At 34.9% G+C, this 12,105-nt stretch overlaps 1 protein-coding gene across 2 annotated transcripts; it reads right to left on the reverse strand.

The window, feature by feature from the left end:
* Positions 1–3,110: 3,110 nt before the first annotated feature.
* On the reverse strand, positions 3,111–4,719 carry LOC137716131 (uncharacterized). 2 transcript variants are annotated; one of them, XM_068455532.1, is made up of 2 exons: positions 4,490–4,719; positions 3,111–4,238 (listed from the first exon to the last, which is right to left on the reverse strand). In XM_068455532.1, the coding sequence occupies exon 2, from the start codon at positions 4,183–4,185 to the stop codon at positions 3,217–3,219; it is 969 nt and encodes a 322-aa protein (XP_068311633.1). In that variant the 5' UTR covers positions 4,186–4,238; positions 4,490–4,719; the 3' UTR covers positions 3,111–3,216. The 2 variants fall into 2 exon arrangements, with proteins under 2 accessions (XP_068311633.1, XP_068311632.1); XM_068455531.1 differs by having other exon boundaries at positions 3,111–4,241.
* Positions 4,720–12,105: the final 7,386 nt, after the last annotated feature.

Genomic DNA, 12,105 nt, shown 5'->3' on the forward strand with positions numbered 1-12,105 from the left:
AGATCATCTGTGTAAGTCATAACGCGTTAGCGCACATACTCTTCCTCTATCTATAGGCAAAATTCTATCCGGATCTATGAATCTTCTCAGCATCAAATTTTGAGATAAACCACATAATGGGACAATCATTACAATTTAGTATCAAGCTCGTAATTTTTATGAGTCGAACTTAAAACTTTTACGGTACAAGTATAGGAACCAGCTTTTGATATATGTATTAATGCAAGCATGTTTCATTCATCTTTAGTAGCGGCTCACTTCGGAATTTTTTTTTTTACTAACATAAAACATTAGGGGTAATTTACATGAGGTTACAAAATATTTACATTAAGATTATTGGATCAATCAACATTTTATGCGTTTAAGGAGAGGTGAGAGGTCAATGAAGAGAAAGTTCAATAAGTGATATTGATCTTAGTTTGGACGAAAAATTGTTTATACTAGCTTTAGTTGAAGGGTAAAATTGTTTCTGTTGACCTACGTTAGGAAATAAAATATCTATCAACCAATGCCAAAATATGAAATACCTACTAATCATAAATATTTGGACGAGAAACTTTCAAAACACCAAGAAACTTTTAACTCAATTGCTAGAAATGAACTACAAGGCCAATAAACAAAGAACTTTCGAGGTACCAATGAACTATTCAAGAACTAGAAACCTATTACTAAAACACTACAAATGCACCACAAAGATGACGGACTTTCAATTCATTTAGTCATTTTTCAAGTCCTATTTAATTTGTGTGGTGCAATCCTAGCACATTTGACCTAAATTTCATGAAGCTTTAAAGTCCAGGAAAACTAAACGACTTTATCAGTTCGTATTAGATCCTAATGGAATGAGTTGGTGTCTCAGGCATATTGATATTTCAATCAAAATTATAGGATTAGACTTGAATACAAATTAAGTGTAACGGAACGAGGATATTGTAATGACTAATTGGCTTATTGTACGTTTGTTGCTTAGTAATATAAAAATAAAGTGTAGAATAAAGTATTTGGAATGCTAATAATAATTCCTTTGAGTATTTGTAGAAGTTGAAAAGTATTAAAATTTAGTTGGGCCCACCGACCCAAGGTTGTAATGGGATGGGGCCATCAAATTGACAGCCGCTTTGGGATTTTTTGGACCACAATCCACGTGGAATGGAACTTGCTATGTTTGTTTCCCAGCTCTAAATTATTATCATTTGGATAAACTGACGATTGACTCTCGAAATTATTATCCTTAGTTGAAAATTGAACCATTGAATTATTTTTTTGTTACATTAACTCTTTTTGAATTATTGAAATCAGACAATTAATCTCTTACCATCAAATTTGATGAAATTTTATCTATTTTGTCATCAAATATTGGCACAACTTTACATCAAAAGTGAATCATGTATTAGTCACGTATCGGTATTTGACGGCAAAGTAGAAAAAATTACAAAAAAAAAAAAAAAAAAAATTAGGTCAATTTCAATTAGAATAATAATTCAGGGGCTCAAATGACAGCTTACTCATTTTTTGTGCATTAGCCAAACACACAACAATGCTTTCTTAATTCAAAACTTCATGAGGAAGGATGTTATCTTTGTCCAAGTTTCCAAGTAGTAGTGTGTCATTAGGAATTCAAATTTTGAAAATTTGTATTATTGCAGATTAGAATGGAGGAATAGATACTTGAAGAATGGGCAACTTTTGGCCAAGTCGCGTGATAACAGCGACATTACTTCTTGTTTAGGTAAAAAGTCTAACCTCTCACAAGCAGCACTATTTCGGCCAAGTCGAGTACAAAGTCTTCCTCTAAAGGCAAACCAATCATGACACCTGTCCTTTTGAGCTTTAGACTGGCCACTTCAAAGATTTTATGATCAAACTTGAAATGAGAAGATAAATATCACGAGACTAAGAACTAGTTAGTGTCTGTATCAAGATTCAATAATGCAGATATACTTGATGAGATGATTGCGAAAGCAGAGTGTATATGAAACCTGATGTGCCCAAAATCGTTAACTAGTTAGTCTCCGTATCAAGATTCAATATTGCGGATGTACTTGATGGAATGATTGCAAGAGGAAAGCATATATGAAACTTGATGTGTCCAAAATCTTCTACTAGTTAGTCTCCGTATCAAGCTTCAATAATGCAAATACACTTGATGGGATGATTGCGAGATGAGAGTGTATATGAAACCTAATGGGCCCAAAATCCTTTTTGGGAAAATGGAATTTATTGTTGAACGGTGTTTGTTTTGTTAATAAATGTGACATTTGAAAGAGAAAATATGTTATGTCGTCGATGATATACGTTTTTATGTTTACAACACTCACACACAATTGCAAGGCAAATTGTCCCTCTTCCTTGGAAGACGAAAAATAGAATAAGTCCTTAAACTTAGCTCAAGCGGTGAGTGATAATAGTAATGTGTTAGAATTAGCATAGCTAATCACCTCCAATAAGACCCCAAAAAATTGTTAAATAAGACCCACAAAGCAGATTACCTGTGGATCAATTTTTATTAATTGCATTAGCTGAACAAATTTCAACAAAATGCAATACCCACTTCTGCCCAACATGGCTTAAGATGAATACGACTGTACTAAGTGGAAGCCACCTAAGAACATTAAGAAACCTACCTACATCAAGAATGTTACTATAGCGGGATTCCAAGTTAATCACACACTAACACGTTACAGTCTGTGACTGAAAAGAATATCCTTACAGTAGCATTTCCATTGTAGTTCTTCTCGAACCGAGTCTTTAGACAAAGGATTCTAAAACCCTTTTCTAGCAAACATGACTTAAATTGGTAATTATACCAATATAAAGGTGAAGAAAAACAATGGTAAAGGAAGAATGAGATTAACCTAACCACATGATAGTGAATAATGATTAACCCACAAGGTCCCCACTTGAACTAACCAACACCTTAATCACTCCGCACAATTTGTCAATTTTGTCTGGAATCCTTCATGAAAGCTCAGACAAAAATGTTGCAGACCATTCATGGTTTTTTTACCCTACCTCCCCCAAAAGCCCGAGTAAACAGTATCTCAAACTAATAACGCATGCACCTCTAAACAAACCCGCAAGCTAAAAAAATATAAGTAATGGCAGTGTAATGAAGAAGATAAAAAACCCTTGCAACCTCTAAGATTAATACAGAAGTAAAATCCTTTTTCAACACTAATTAACAGAAGAAAAGAATTAACAGAGATCTCTTGGTAATTAACAGAGATCTAATTGCCCCATCTTGTCCAGTTGGTTTGAACATGTAGGAGAAGAAACCAGTGGAAGTACCTTGGAAGAGCTTGGAGGATTCTGATGATTCTCCTTGTTCTTGCCAACAACGAGTCTTATAAAGGACCCCTCTCTCTCTTCTGCTGTCGTTGTTGAATTTGTTGAAGCTTTAGCCCCACAATCTTGAGCTGCAGAAGCTGCAGAACCACCATTTTTAGCTGCCCTTTTCTCAGCTTCCTCCATCAATCTCCTCAGCAGCTTCTCCTCTGCATCTCTCAAGAACTTGAACTTCGGAGGGGGTGAAGATTTCAGCCTGTTCATCTCAGCCTCCGTGGAGGATTCAAAGAGGGGGTTGAATCCATGGTGCTTGTAGGCCTCCAAATTGCTCAAAGGTGTAGGTTTTACTGATGGGGAGGGCATAGGGGAGAGAGAAGGTGTGTCCACAGCCAAAATTATATCACTCAAGCTTCTAGTTCTTGACCCTTTTCTGCTACTTCTAGATTTCCCATCTTCTGACTCCAAATCCTCCTTTTCTTCCTCCTTGATTGTGAACAAAAACCTTGGTGGGCCAGCCAGATTGTGCAGCCTCATCAGCTCTGAGATTTCCACATTTTCTTCCCCATTGAGCTTCAACAGCAAATCCTTTCTAGAACCCTGTTCCAAATCCGGCTCGCTACTTCCATTGACATTCACATCTGGCTCTCTCAAATTCTCATGGGAATTTGAATTTCCATTGCTGCTGGTGTGAAGAGAATTGGGTTTTTTGAAGCAATTAAATTGGAAGATTTCCTTTGCCTGGTTGCTGCTGATGTAGTCATCATCTTCTTCCTCTTCAATCTCTCTGTTGGTGATTCTCTTCTTCCACCATAGCAGGTAATAAAGCTCTGCAACAAGTGCCAACAGCAGGGACCCAAAAACCACGCTCAACCCAATTCCCAATCCACTCAAAGACGTCATATTTCTCTCTGGAATTTCATAGCCTCATAGCTTCCAAAATCTCTCAGTTTTCCCTACTATAAACAAAACCCACAAGCAAAAAATAAGAACCCAGAAATTTAAGCCACTGAATAACAGAATAAGTACAAATTCTCTAAAAAGCTAAGAACCCACAAAGTAAACTTTTGAAACTTCTGAATTTTTCACACGAATTTTACACACTACAAAAATCTCCACGAAAGTTGCCTCAGGCGCACGCAACGAAGAAAAAGAAATCAGGGACTGTGAAATTCGGCGGAAAAAGAAAAGCAAAATATAAACTTACCTTTAAAGTCCAAGATTTCAACCACCCAGAAGGGCAACAGCCACCACCACAACTTGTATAGAAGTAGAGGAATCAACGGAGGGTAAAAGCTCGAAGCTTTGTTTGCAACAGAAGGTCAAATTAAAATTTTATTTTTTGCGAAGCATTCAGTGAAAGTGTAAGGCTTTTTTTCTTCTTTTGAAATTTTTTTTCGACTTTGATGGTTTTGGTTTTGATAATTGGAAAGCAACCCACATGGATTTGGAAAAGCGTGTGTGCCAATTTAATCATTTTAAAAAAGGAAGTTAAAAAAATGGAAAGGAAAGATTAGGGTTCAGAATTGACTGCAGGTGAATGACAGCTTCTTGTAATATTATCTAAATTAAATATCCTCCGTAATAGAGAAGTGTTAATCGCACTCTAGTATTTTATCTTTCTACTCAAATAATCGATAAGGATCTTAAAAGATACATAATGATAATAGGTTCGGCGCTAAAAGGTAACAGCTGCTCTAGACTTACATTGAATTGTGGAAGGAATGAAGAAGCTGAATTCAACAAAAAAAAAAAAAAAAACCATCAAGGGTGATGATATAAAGAATTCTGGAACGAAAAAGTTTAGATAAGCTTTCTACTTAAAAGGATAAGAAGCTAGCAACTAATGATGATTGGATATTCATGATAGTTATTGGAGTGCATAATCACGCAGCAGAGCATTTAGAAGATCATTTATTTGTTGATAGATTATCATTGGAGGAGACTTCGTTTGTTAAATAAATAACATTTTAGTTTTTTTTTTTTAAATATCGGTGGAAAAATAGCATGTTAAAGGTTATAGTAAGAATAATAGTGGATTTTAATTTTTTTTTTTTTTAACTTTTAAATTGAGTGAAATTATAATATAGTTAAAAAAATAACACATTAAGGCGGGTCTAGCAACTCTCCTGCAATACTATTGTTGAAACAAATAACTTTTTTTGTTCCATAAATTTCATACATGTAGTACGTAGATTAGTTATACGATGAAGAAGAAAAATCACGTGTGGAGTGCATCTGACAAATTATTTATTCATTTTTCTAAACAAAACTTATTATTTTCTATTCATTGTTCCATATTTCATGCAACATGGGAATTAATACCCTCGCACCAAGTATTGTATATCTATTTAATAAGGGACAGATCTTTAGCATTATTATTTTTTTTTTAACATATCTTTTAATATATGTTTTTGTGAAACTCATTTCGTAATGTATTTCAACAATTTAAGTCATCTATCTTTTATATATTCTCTCAAATATCATGTTTATCAAATTTGAAACCATATGACGGTCAAATAGGTTTTAGAATTTTTTTTTTTATAGAACTGTATTCGTCAATTTTCTTTCAGACAAATGTCTTACTGATTTTAAATTTATCTAAATGTTTACAAAAAAATTATTTATGAATAATGTTCTAAAAGATAGAGTTCAAAAAAAAAAAAAAAAAACATTTATCAAAAAATGTTTAAAAAGAGTGGTGCCACGAACTTGTCTCTTATATTTTTTTTGTTCAATGTTTTCAAAATTAATAATCAGATTAAACAAAGACTAGTGGTAGTGCATCAGCCAAGCTGCCCATCCACGTAATACAGCGTGATTTAAAGGGACACTGCCAAACAATACACTTGTCACCCATCATCATCGACCTGGCCTTTCCTGGTGACATTCAACCTCCTGCAAAAGCTTCTTCGGCCAACAGATATAAAATCCTTACTTTCTGCAGACCCAAAAAAAGCAGGAAAAAGGGTTTAGTTTCTTTTTTGTTTTTTTTTTCTGGTTTCTTTTTGTGTAGCTAGTTTCTTAGGAATGAACTTGGCACAACAGAAATGTATGCTCTTCTACGACTGATGTGATTAAAAGATCACGGCTTTTAGTCTTTATTTGCAAGGTAAATGTAAGTGCGTACGAGAGACGTTTCTTCCCCTCTTTCCAAGCAAGGAGTTTTGTTAACTTGGTGTCGCCCCATTATGGTTGGTTTTTCTGGTTTCACACAACCTTCACTTATATGTCACTCTATGGAAAAAGCTTAGAGAGGTGACCTTCCTTAACTCTAGCTTTAGCATCTTTCCTAGTGGACAAAGAGAAAATTACAACAGAATCTTGATCAAATATATTGTGTTTTGTCTTTTAAGTTAAGTAATTAATTCACCTCTTTTCCACACATATTCCCCTTTTACCTTTTGTTTCCTTGTAACTTTTAAAGAAATTCAAGCCTACAATTACAAACCACTAAACTCCAATGAGGAGAAATGTTGGTTGGAAAAACTATATTTCATACAAGTTAAACAAAACCAAGTGAGTATGTTTTCTTGTTCAACACTTTAACTTTGGATTAACGAAAAAGATCATAACAATTGAGGCAATATGCCACTTTGTTCAACAATGTTATTTATAAATATTGTTTCAAGTAGCGCTTTTTTTTCTTCATAAAATACTTCCAACAAAAACACTTACGAATCTTAAACCATTTTAAATCGACATTCTAATTTATAAATCTCCATCTCATCTCTCTTATGAGTTTGGTAAAAAGTATTTGACTATATTTTTTGAATTCCTAATATTTCAAATAGTTATTATGCGAATTTTTTTCTTAATGAACTAAATAAAGGAGGCAAATATGGGGTGGCTCAGTGGTTAGGGACAAATTCTAGGCTCGTATTCCACACAATACGTCTTAGGTTCAATTCCTGATACTGGTGAATTACACGATGGTGGTCAGAGGGAGGTTGAAACGCCTCTGTGCATCTTTCTAACCTTCGAAAAGTAGACTAACATGACGAAATCATTAGGTGATCTTAAAAAAATAAAACATAAAAAAATAAAAATAAACAAATAAACTAACTAACTAACTAAAAACTAAATAAAGGTGGCAAGATTTGGGTTTTTGTATATTTGTATTGGCAAGAAATAAATAAACTACTCTAATTTACGTGGAGAGTAATTCCTTTTTTTTTTTTTTTTTTTATGAATAAACGAGTATATTAGAAAAAGAAGAAAGGACTAAGCCCAATTAACTCTTGGGCTTTTGGCACGTGTCGTTGAGAGTAATTTCAAAACAACTGCATGGCAGGTCAATTAAAGCTTGGGTTGGCGGATGGAATTCAATCAATGAAAATTGGTGGAGGCCCGAATCAGTAGGGGCTTGTGCAAGGCATGCGCCCCTCTAGTTGTCAAAGTGACATGGACCTAGGGTGTGCCCATTTTTTGAGTCATTGATGATCAATGCGATGTCAAATCGGAAATATTTGTGATTTACCCCGTCATGAAATGAAAAGTTGATTATCGTAGGATCATGATTTTTCAAAATTGAAGTAAAAAGGATCAGAATACATATACCTTAGAAGTCTGTCATGAACTCAACAATCTTCATTATAGAGCTGACTAAGCAGATCATCAATCCCACCATCATCTTGTTCCAAAATCAATAGGGCGAAGTCCGTCAACTTTGCTGAGATAGACTATATTTGTTTCCCAAGATTCGGGAACCTAATCCAACAATGAATCATCAGGTTTTCTATAATCTTAGAGTCCTTATAATTGACATGCGCATCAAGTAATCACACGATTAAGAGAATACAATATATACTTCTTAGATATCCAATGGGATTTCTTTGTTTAATAAGGATTATACTATCCTAAAAAGCCATCTCCTCGAATGGTGTAAATACGCGCTTTTAGGATTCATCTATGGTAGTGCAATCTTTGCATACTTATTTCTTGCCTATTGCTTGAGTCTTAATATTACTTACTAACTTGACCATTGAAGGGCATTTGACCGACACACCCTAGTCCTTGGCTGTTTGTTCTTTTACAGGTTAACAAGTTTGGGCATCTCCACCACACGCGGCAATGCACAAATTTAATTCCAACATCTACCATTTTCGATCCAAATCTGAATTGATCCACATTAGCCATCTAGGCAATTTTGGAGACAATGATATTTACACGTGTTTGCTAACACATTTTACTACAGATAAGTCTTACATACATTAGTAGATTTTACTTTTATTAAAAAACATATTAACAAATGTGTCAATTTTATATGAACAAATCATATTATTGAGTGTTAGGATGTCTTTTAAATATAGGAGCCTTCACCGTATGGTTCGTGGGCAAGGGGGATTGGAGTGGATTTTCCTTTCCAATACTACCCCGACCTTTTTATGATAAACCAAAAAACACCCTTTCGAAAAGCTATCTCACAAAACTCTTACCTACACACTTTTGAATAAGGATATTTTAGTAATCAACATGAGTGTCTCACTCCCGCTCAAGCATACTCCTATCGTTACTAAACAGCTTAGTAGGAATTGTATCACTCCCACCCCTACTCACTCTTATTTTAAGTATGTAAACATGCCGTCAAAGTTATTGGCTAAACATTTGTTACTACTACTCTGTACGTGCAAATTAAAGTGATAATGACTCTATTAAATATGGGTCATAGCCACATAAAACTATTAATAAACGAGAATAAAAGTTATATCTTATATGACTGTATCCACAAAAATAGTTAATAGATGATAAACAATAGATGTGAGTCCAGACTATAATCACAAATTTTACCAATACAACACAACACGAAACGACATCTACCCTAATTCGAATAGAATGAGCCTCAATCCTCATTCCTCAATCCTCATCAACATCAACATCAACATCAACTCACACGTACGTAGTCTGTGGGTGGACACGTGATACAAACCCCTTGGACTTTATAATGACAAATCACACAGAGAAAAGGTTACGGGTCAAAGGAATGATATGAATCATAGGTCGGTGGGTGGACAACGGTTGTATCATATATATTACTAATTTACTAGTACAAGTCTACCTGGAGAAGATATCAAGATATCATTTAATTACCATTATAATTATTAATTAATGTTAACCCCAGGTTGGGGTTGGCTGCTTAAAGAAATCATTAATTAGTTAATTAATGTTAATGAGGAGGAAAATCAATTAGCTATGAGGCTCTGTGTGTGTGTCGTGTGGTCAGTGTGATGGTGAAATGGTTGGGACTAATCTTTGACCGTTTAAGGTGAGTGGTGTGTTGGGGTTCGGAGGAACTGCCACTTGTTTGGGATGGATTTTATTTTCTAAAACAATAACGCGGACAGCTGGCTTGTCCTTCTTAAAAACGCGGTTTACATTTTATTTTATTTATAAAAAAAACAATATTATTTGCTCCTTATTATTAACTATTCTTCTTTATTTGTAAGTAAGATGTGTTAGGTTTGATTTTCTCTAAAGACGAATTTGAATCATATTATTACTAGTCCATTATAAGGCTTAACCTACTCCCCACCTCCAATTAGTGTAAATAATATATCATGTATCACGTGTATATATGGGCATTGGAGGCTTTTGTGGGATGAGATTTCCATTTTTTTTTTTAAATGGGGATTAGTTGTAAGGCTCACACATCGAACTTCAAAGATCTGAACCGTCTACTTTTTAAGTTGCATCTCATAGATTATCTTCACAAAATAGTAGCAAATAAATATTAGCCAAATTGGAAATATATGAGACATCTAATTTAGTTCAAAACAATTGACGAACACTTTGTTCTATAAGAGACAATAAAATGAAATTTCATCGTGATAATTAAATAGGCAAATAGTTTTGGATTGAATTGAATTGTTTCAAGGATGATCTATGAATCGAGATTTACAAAAAAAAAAAAAAACAGTTCAGATCATTAAAGTTCGATTTAGAGTAGGTCCCACAACTAAGCCCCATTTAAAAAAAAATGTCAATTTTTTCTCTCTTAAAGCTTGTATTTGTATTAATGTTTGAGAGAGGATCCTTGCCAGTTTCTCTTTGGATCCTCAAATCACATTCGTTATGACGCACCCTGACTGGAGTTGAGGCATACTGGCCATCATTCGAAGGTAATGTAACCAAAGGTGCAATGATGTAAAAATGTGGATAAATTAAAACCAAAACTAGAACTTATTTAAACTACTAAAGTGAGTGCGCAATAGTGGGTAGAACCCATAAACTACAAATGTTCAGAGTATAAATAACATAAATGTAAAGCAGTCGAACTAGAGAAGTACTTATTACACAACTGGGGATAAGTTCCTACGTTAAAATGGAGATATGTCAGAATCACCGGGTAATCCTCGAGTGCCACAAAGTAAGTCAGCTATCAAGGACTTAGAAGGGAAACACAAATATTTTCCGAACATATTAACCCATCACTATAAAACATGTATAGTTTCCAGAAAAATCATACTATGTATAGGTATGAAATCAAATGCATGCCAACAGTAAATCCAGAAGTATGCCACAACACAGTAAGTCAACAACAATATAAATATAATCATGTGCTTAACAATCTATACTAGCATGCAAGTCGAAGTCGCCTAATGCGACCTGTACGACTGCACCTATGGCTCATCAATATATGTTAGCACACGAGTCGGAGTCGCCTAATGCGACTTGCACGAAAGGATTAGGTGTAATAATAATATACATTCTAGTGCTACAATCACGTAAAGACTAGCGTTATTCGCTATCGCATACGAGTTGGAATTGCCTATTGCAATCCGTACGACAGGATTAGCACCTACTTGGATCCAAGGTGAGTGTGCGGTGCTGATATGAACAACACGTGAAAGACTAGCCTGACCCTGGGCTGAACACTAACACCTGGGTGTAGCAATGATGAGCAAACTATATGAATGTAAACATGCCATAATGATTCAACAATTTCAATCAACATAATAACCTTACCTGGACCTACATGCGCGTCCCGTAATTATCTTAGCATTTCACAACAATATAATATTTATGAGTAGGTAAAATGCATATGAATATGTCATACAATATATAAACCTCAACCACATAACAACATTTTTAAAATTTAATAAATCATGGCATAAATTCATAAATCAATTTAAAAGCATTTGTGGAAACTATAAAGTAAGCGTGTGTATGTGTGTGTATACGAAAACAAAAATGCCCACTCACTGTTATGTCGATGGATCATAGCCCCTTAGTGTATACGAAAACAAAAATGCCCACTCATTGGTATGTCAATGGATCGTAGCCCCTTAGTCTCGTTTGTCTTCGGGGTAAGTCTCGCCTATATGCGAAAAACTAGGAATAACTCCCCATAGTTTGCTCAAACAGAAGGTTTAAATATACGAAAATGTTCTACTTGAAGTCACGGACCCACACATATCAACCAATCGTCGGCCGAAGGCCGGACACGCCCTCACTCGCCACCCAACTCACTCACACACGCGCATGCATGTGCCTGGCAGAAACTAACAGAACCCTAACAAACGTTAGGAATATTTCGTTAGAATTGATGAAATATTCCGTTAAATAGTAAATGCGTTACCTGACATCATTAGAATATTTTGTCAAGTCTGACGGAATATTCGTCATCTCCTTCGGTGGGTCGCCGTCATCGATCGCCACTGGCCGCTGTCTGGTTTCGTTGGAAACTGGAAAAAATGGTTGCATTCTGGGGAAAAATTAAAACTCGCATAACTTACTCAATTCTCAACCATTTTCGATGAAATTTATATGGATTTGAAGCTTGTGATAAGGAGAACAAAATCGTACCTCTTAAAAATCCAAAAG

The sequence above is a fragment of the Pyrus communis genome, chromosome 14 (assembly GCF_963583255.1).
Source record: "Pyrus communis chromosome 14, drPyrComm1.1, whole genome shotgun sequence".
In the NCBI taxonomy this organism is placed as follows: domain Eukaryota; kingdom Viridiplantae; phylum Streptophyta; class Magnoliopsida; order Rosales; family Rosaceae; genus Pyrus; species Pyrus communis.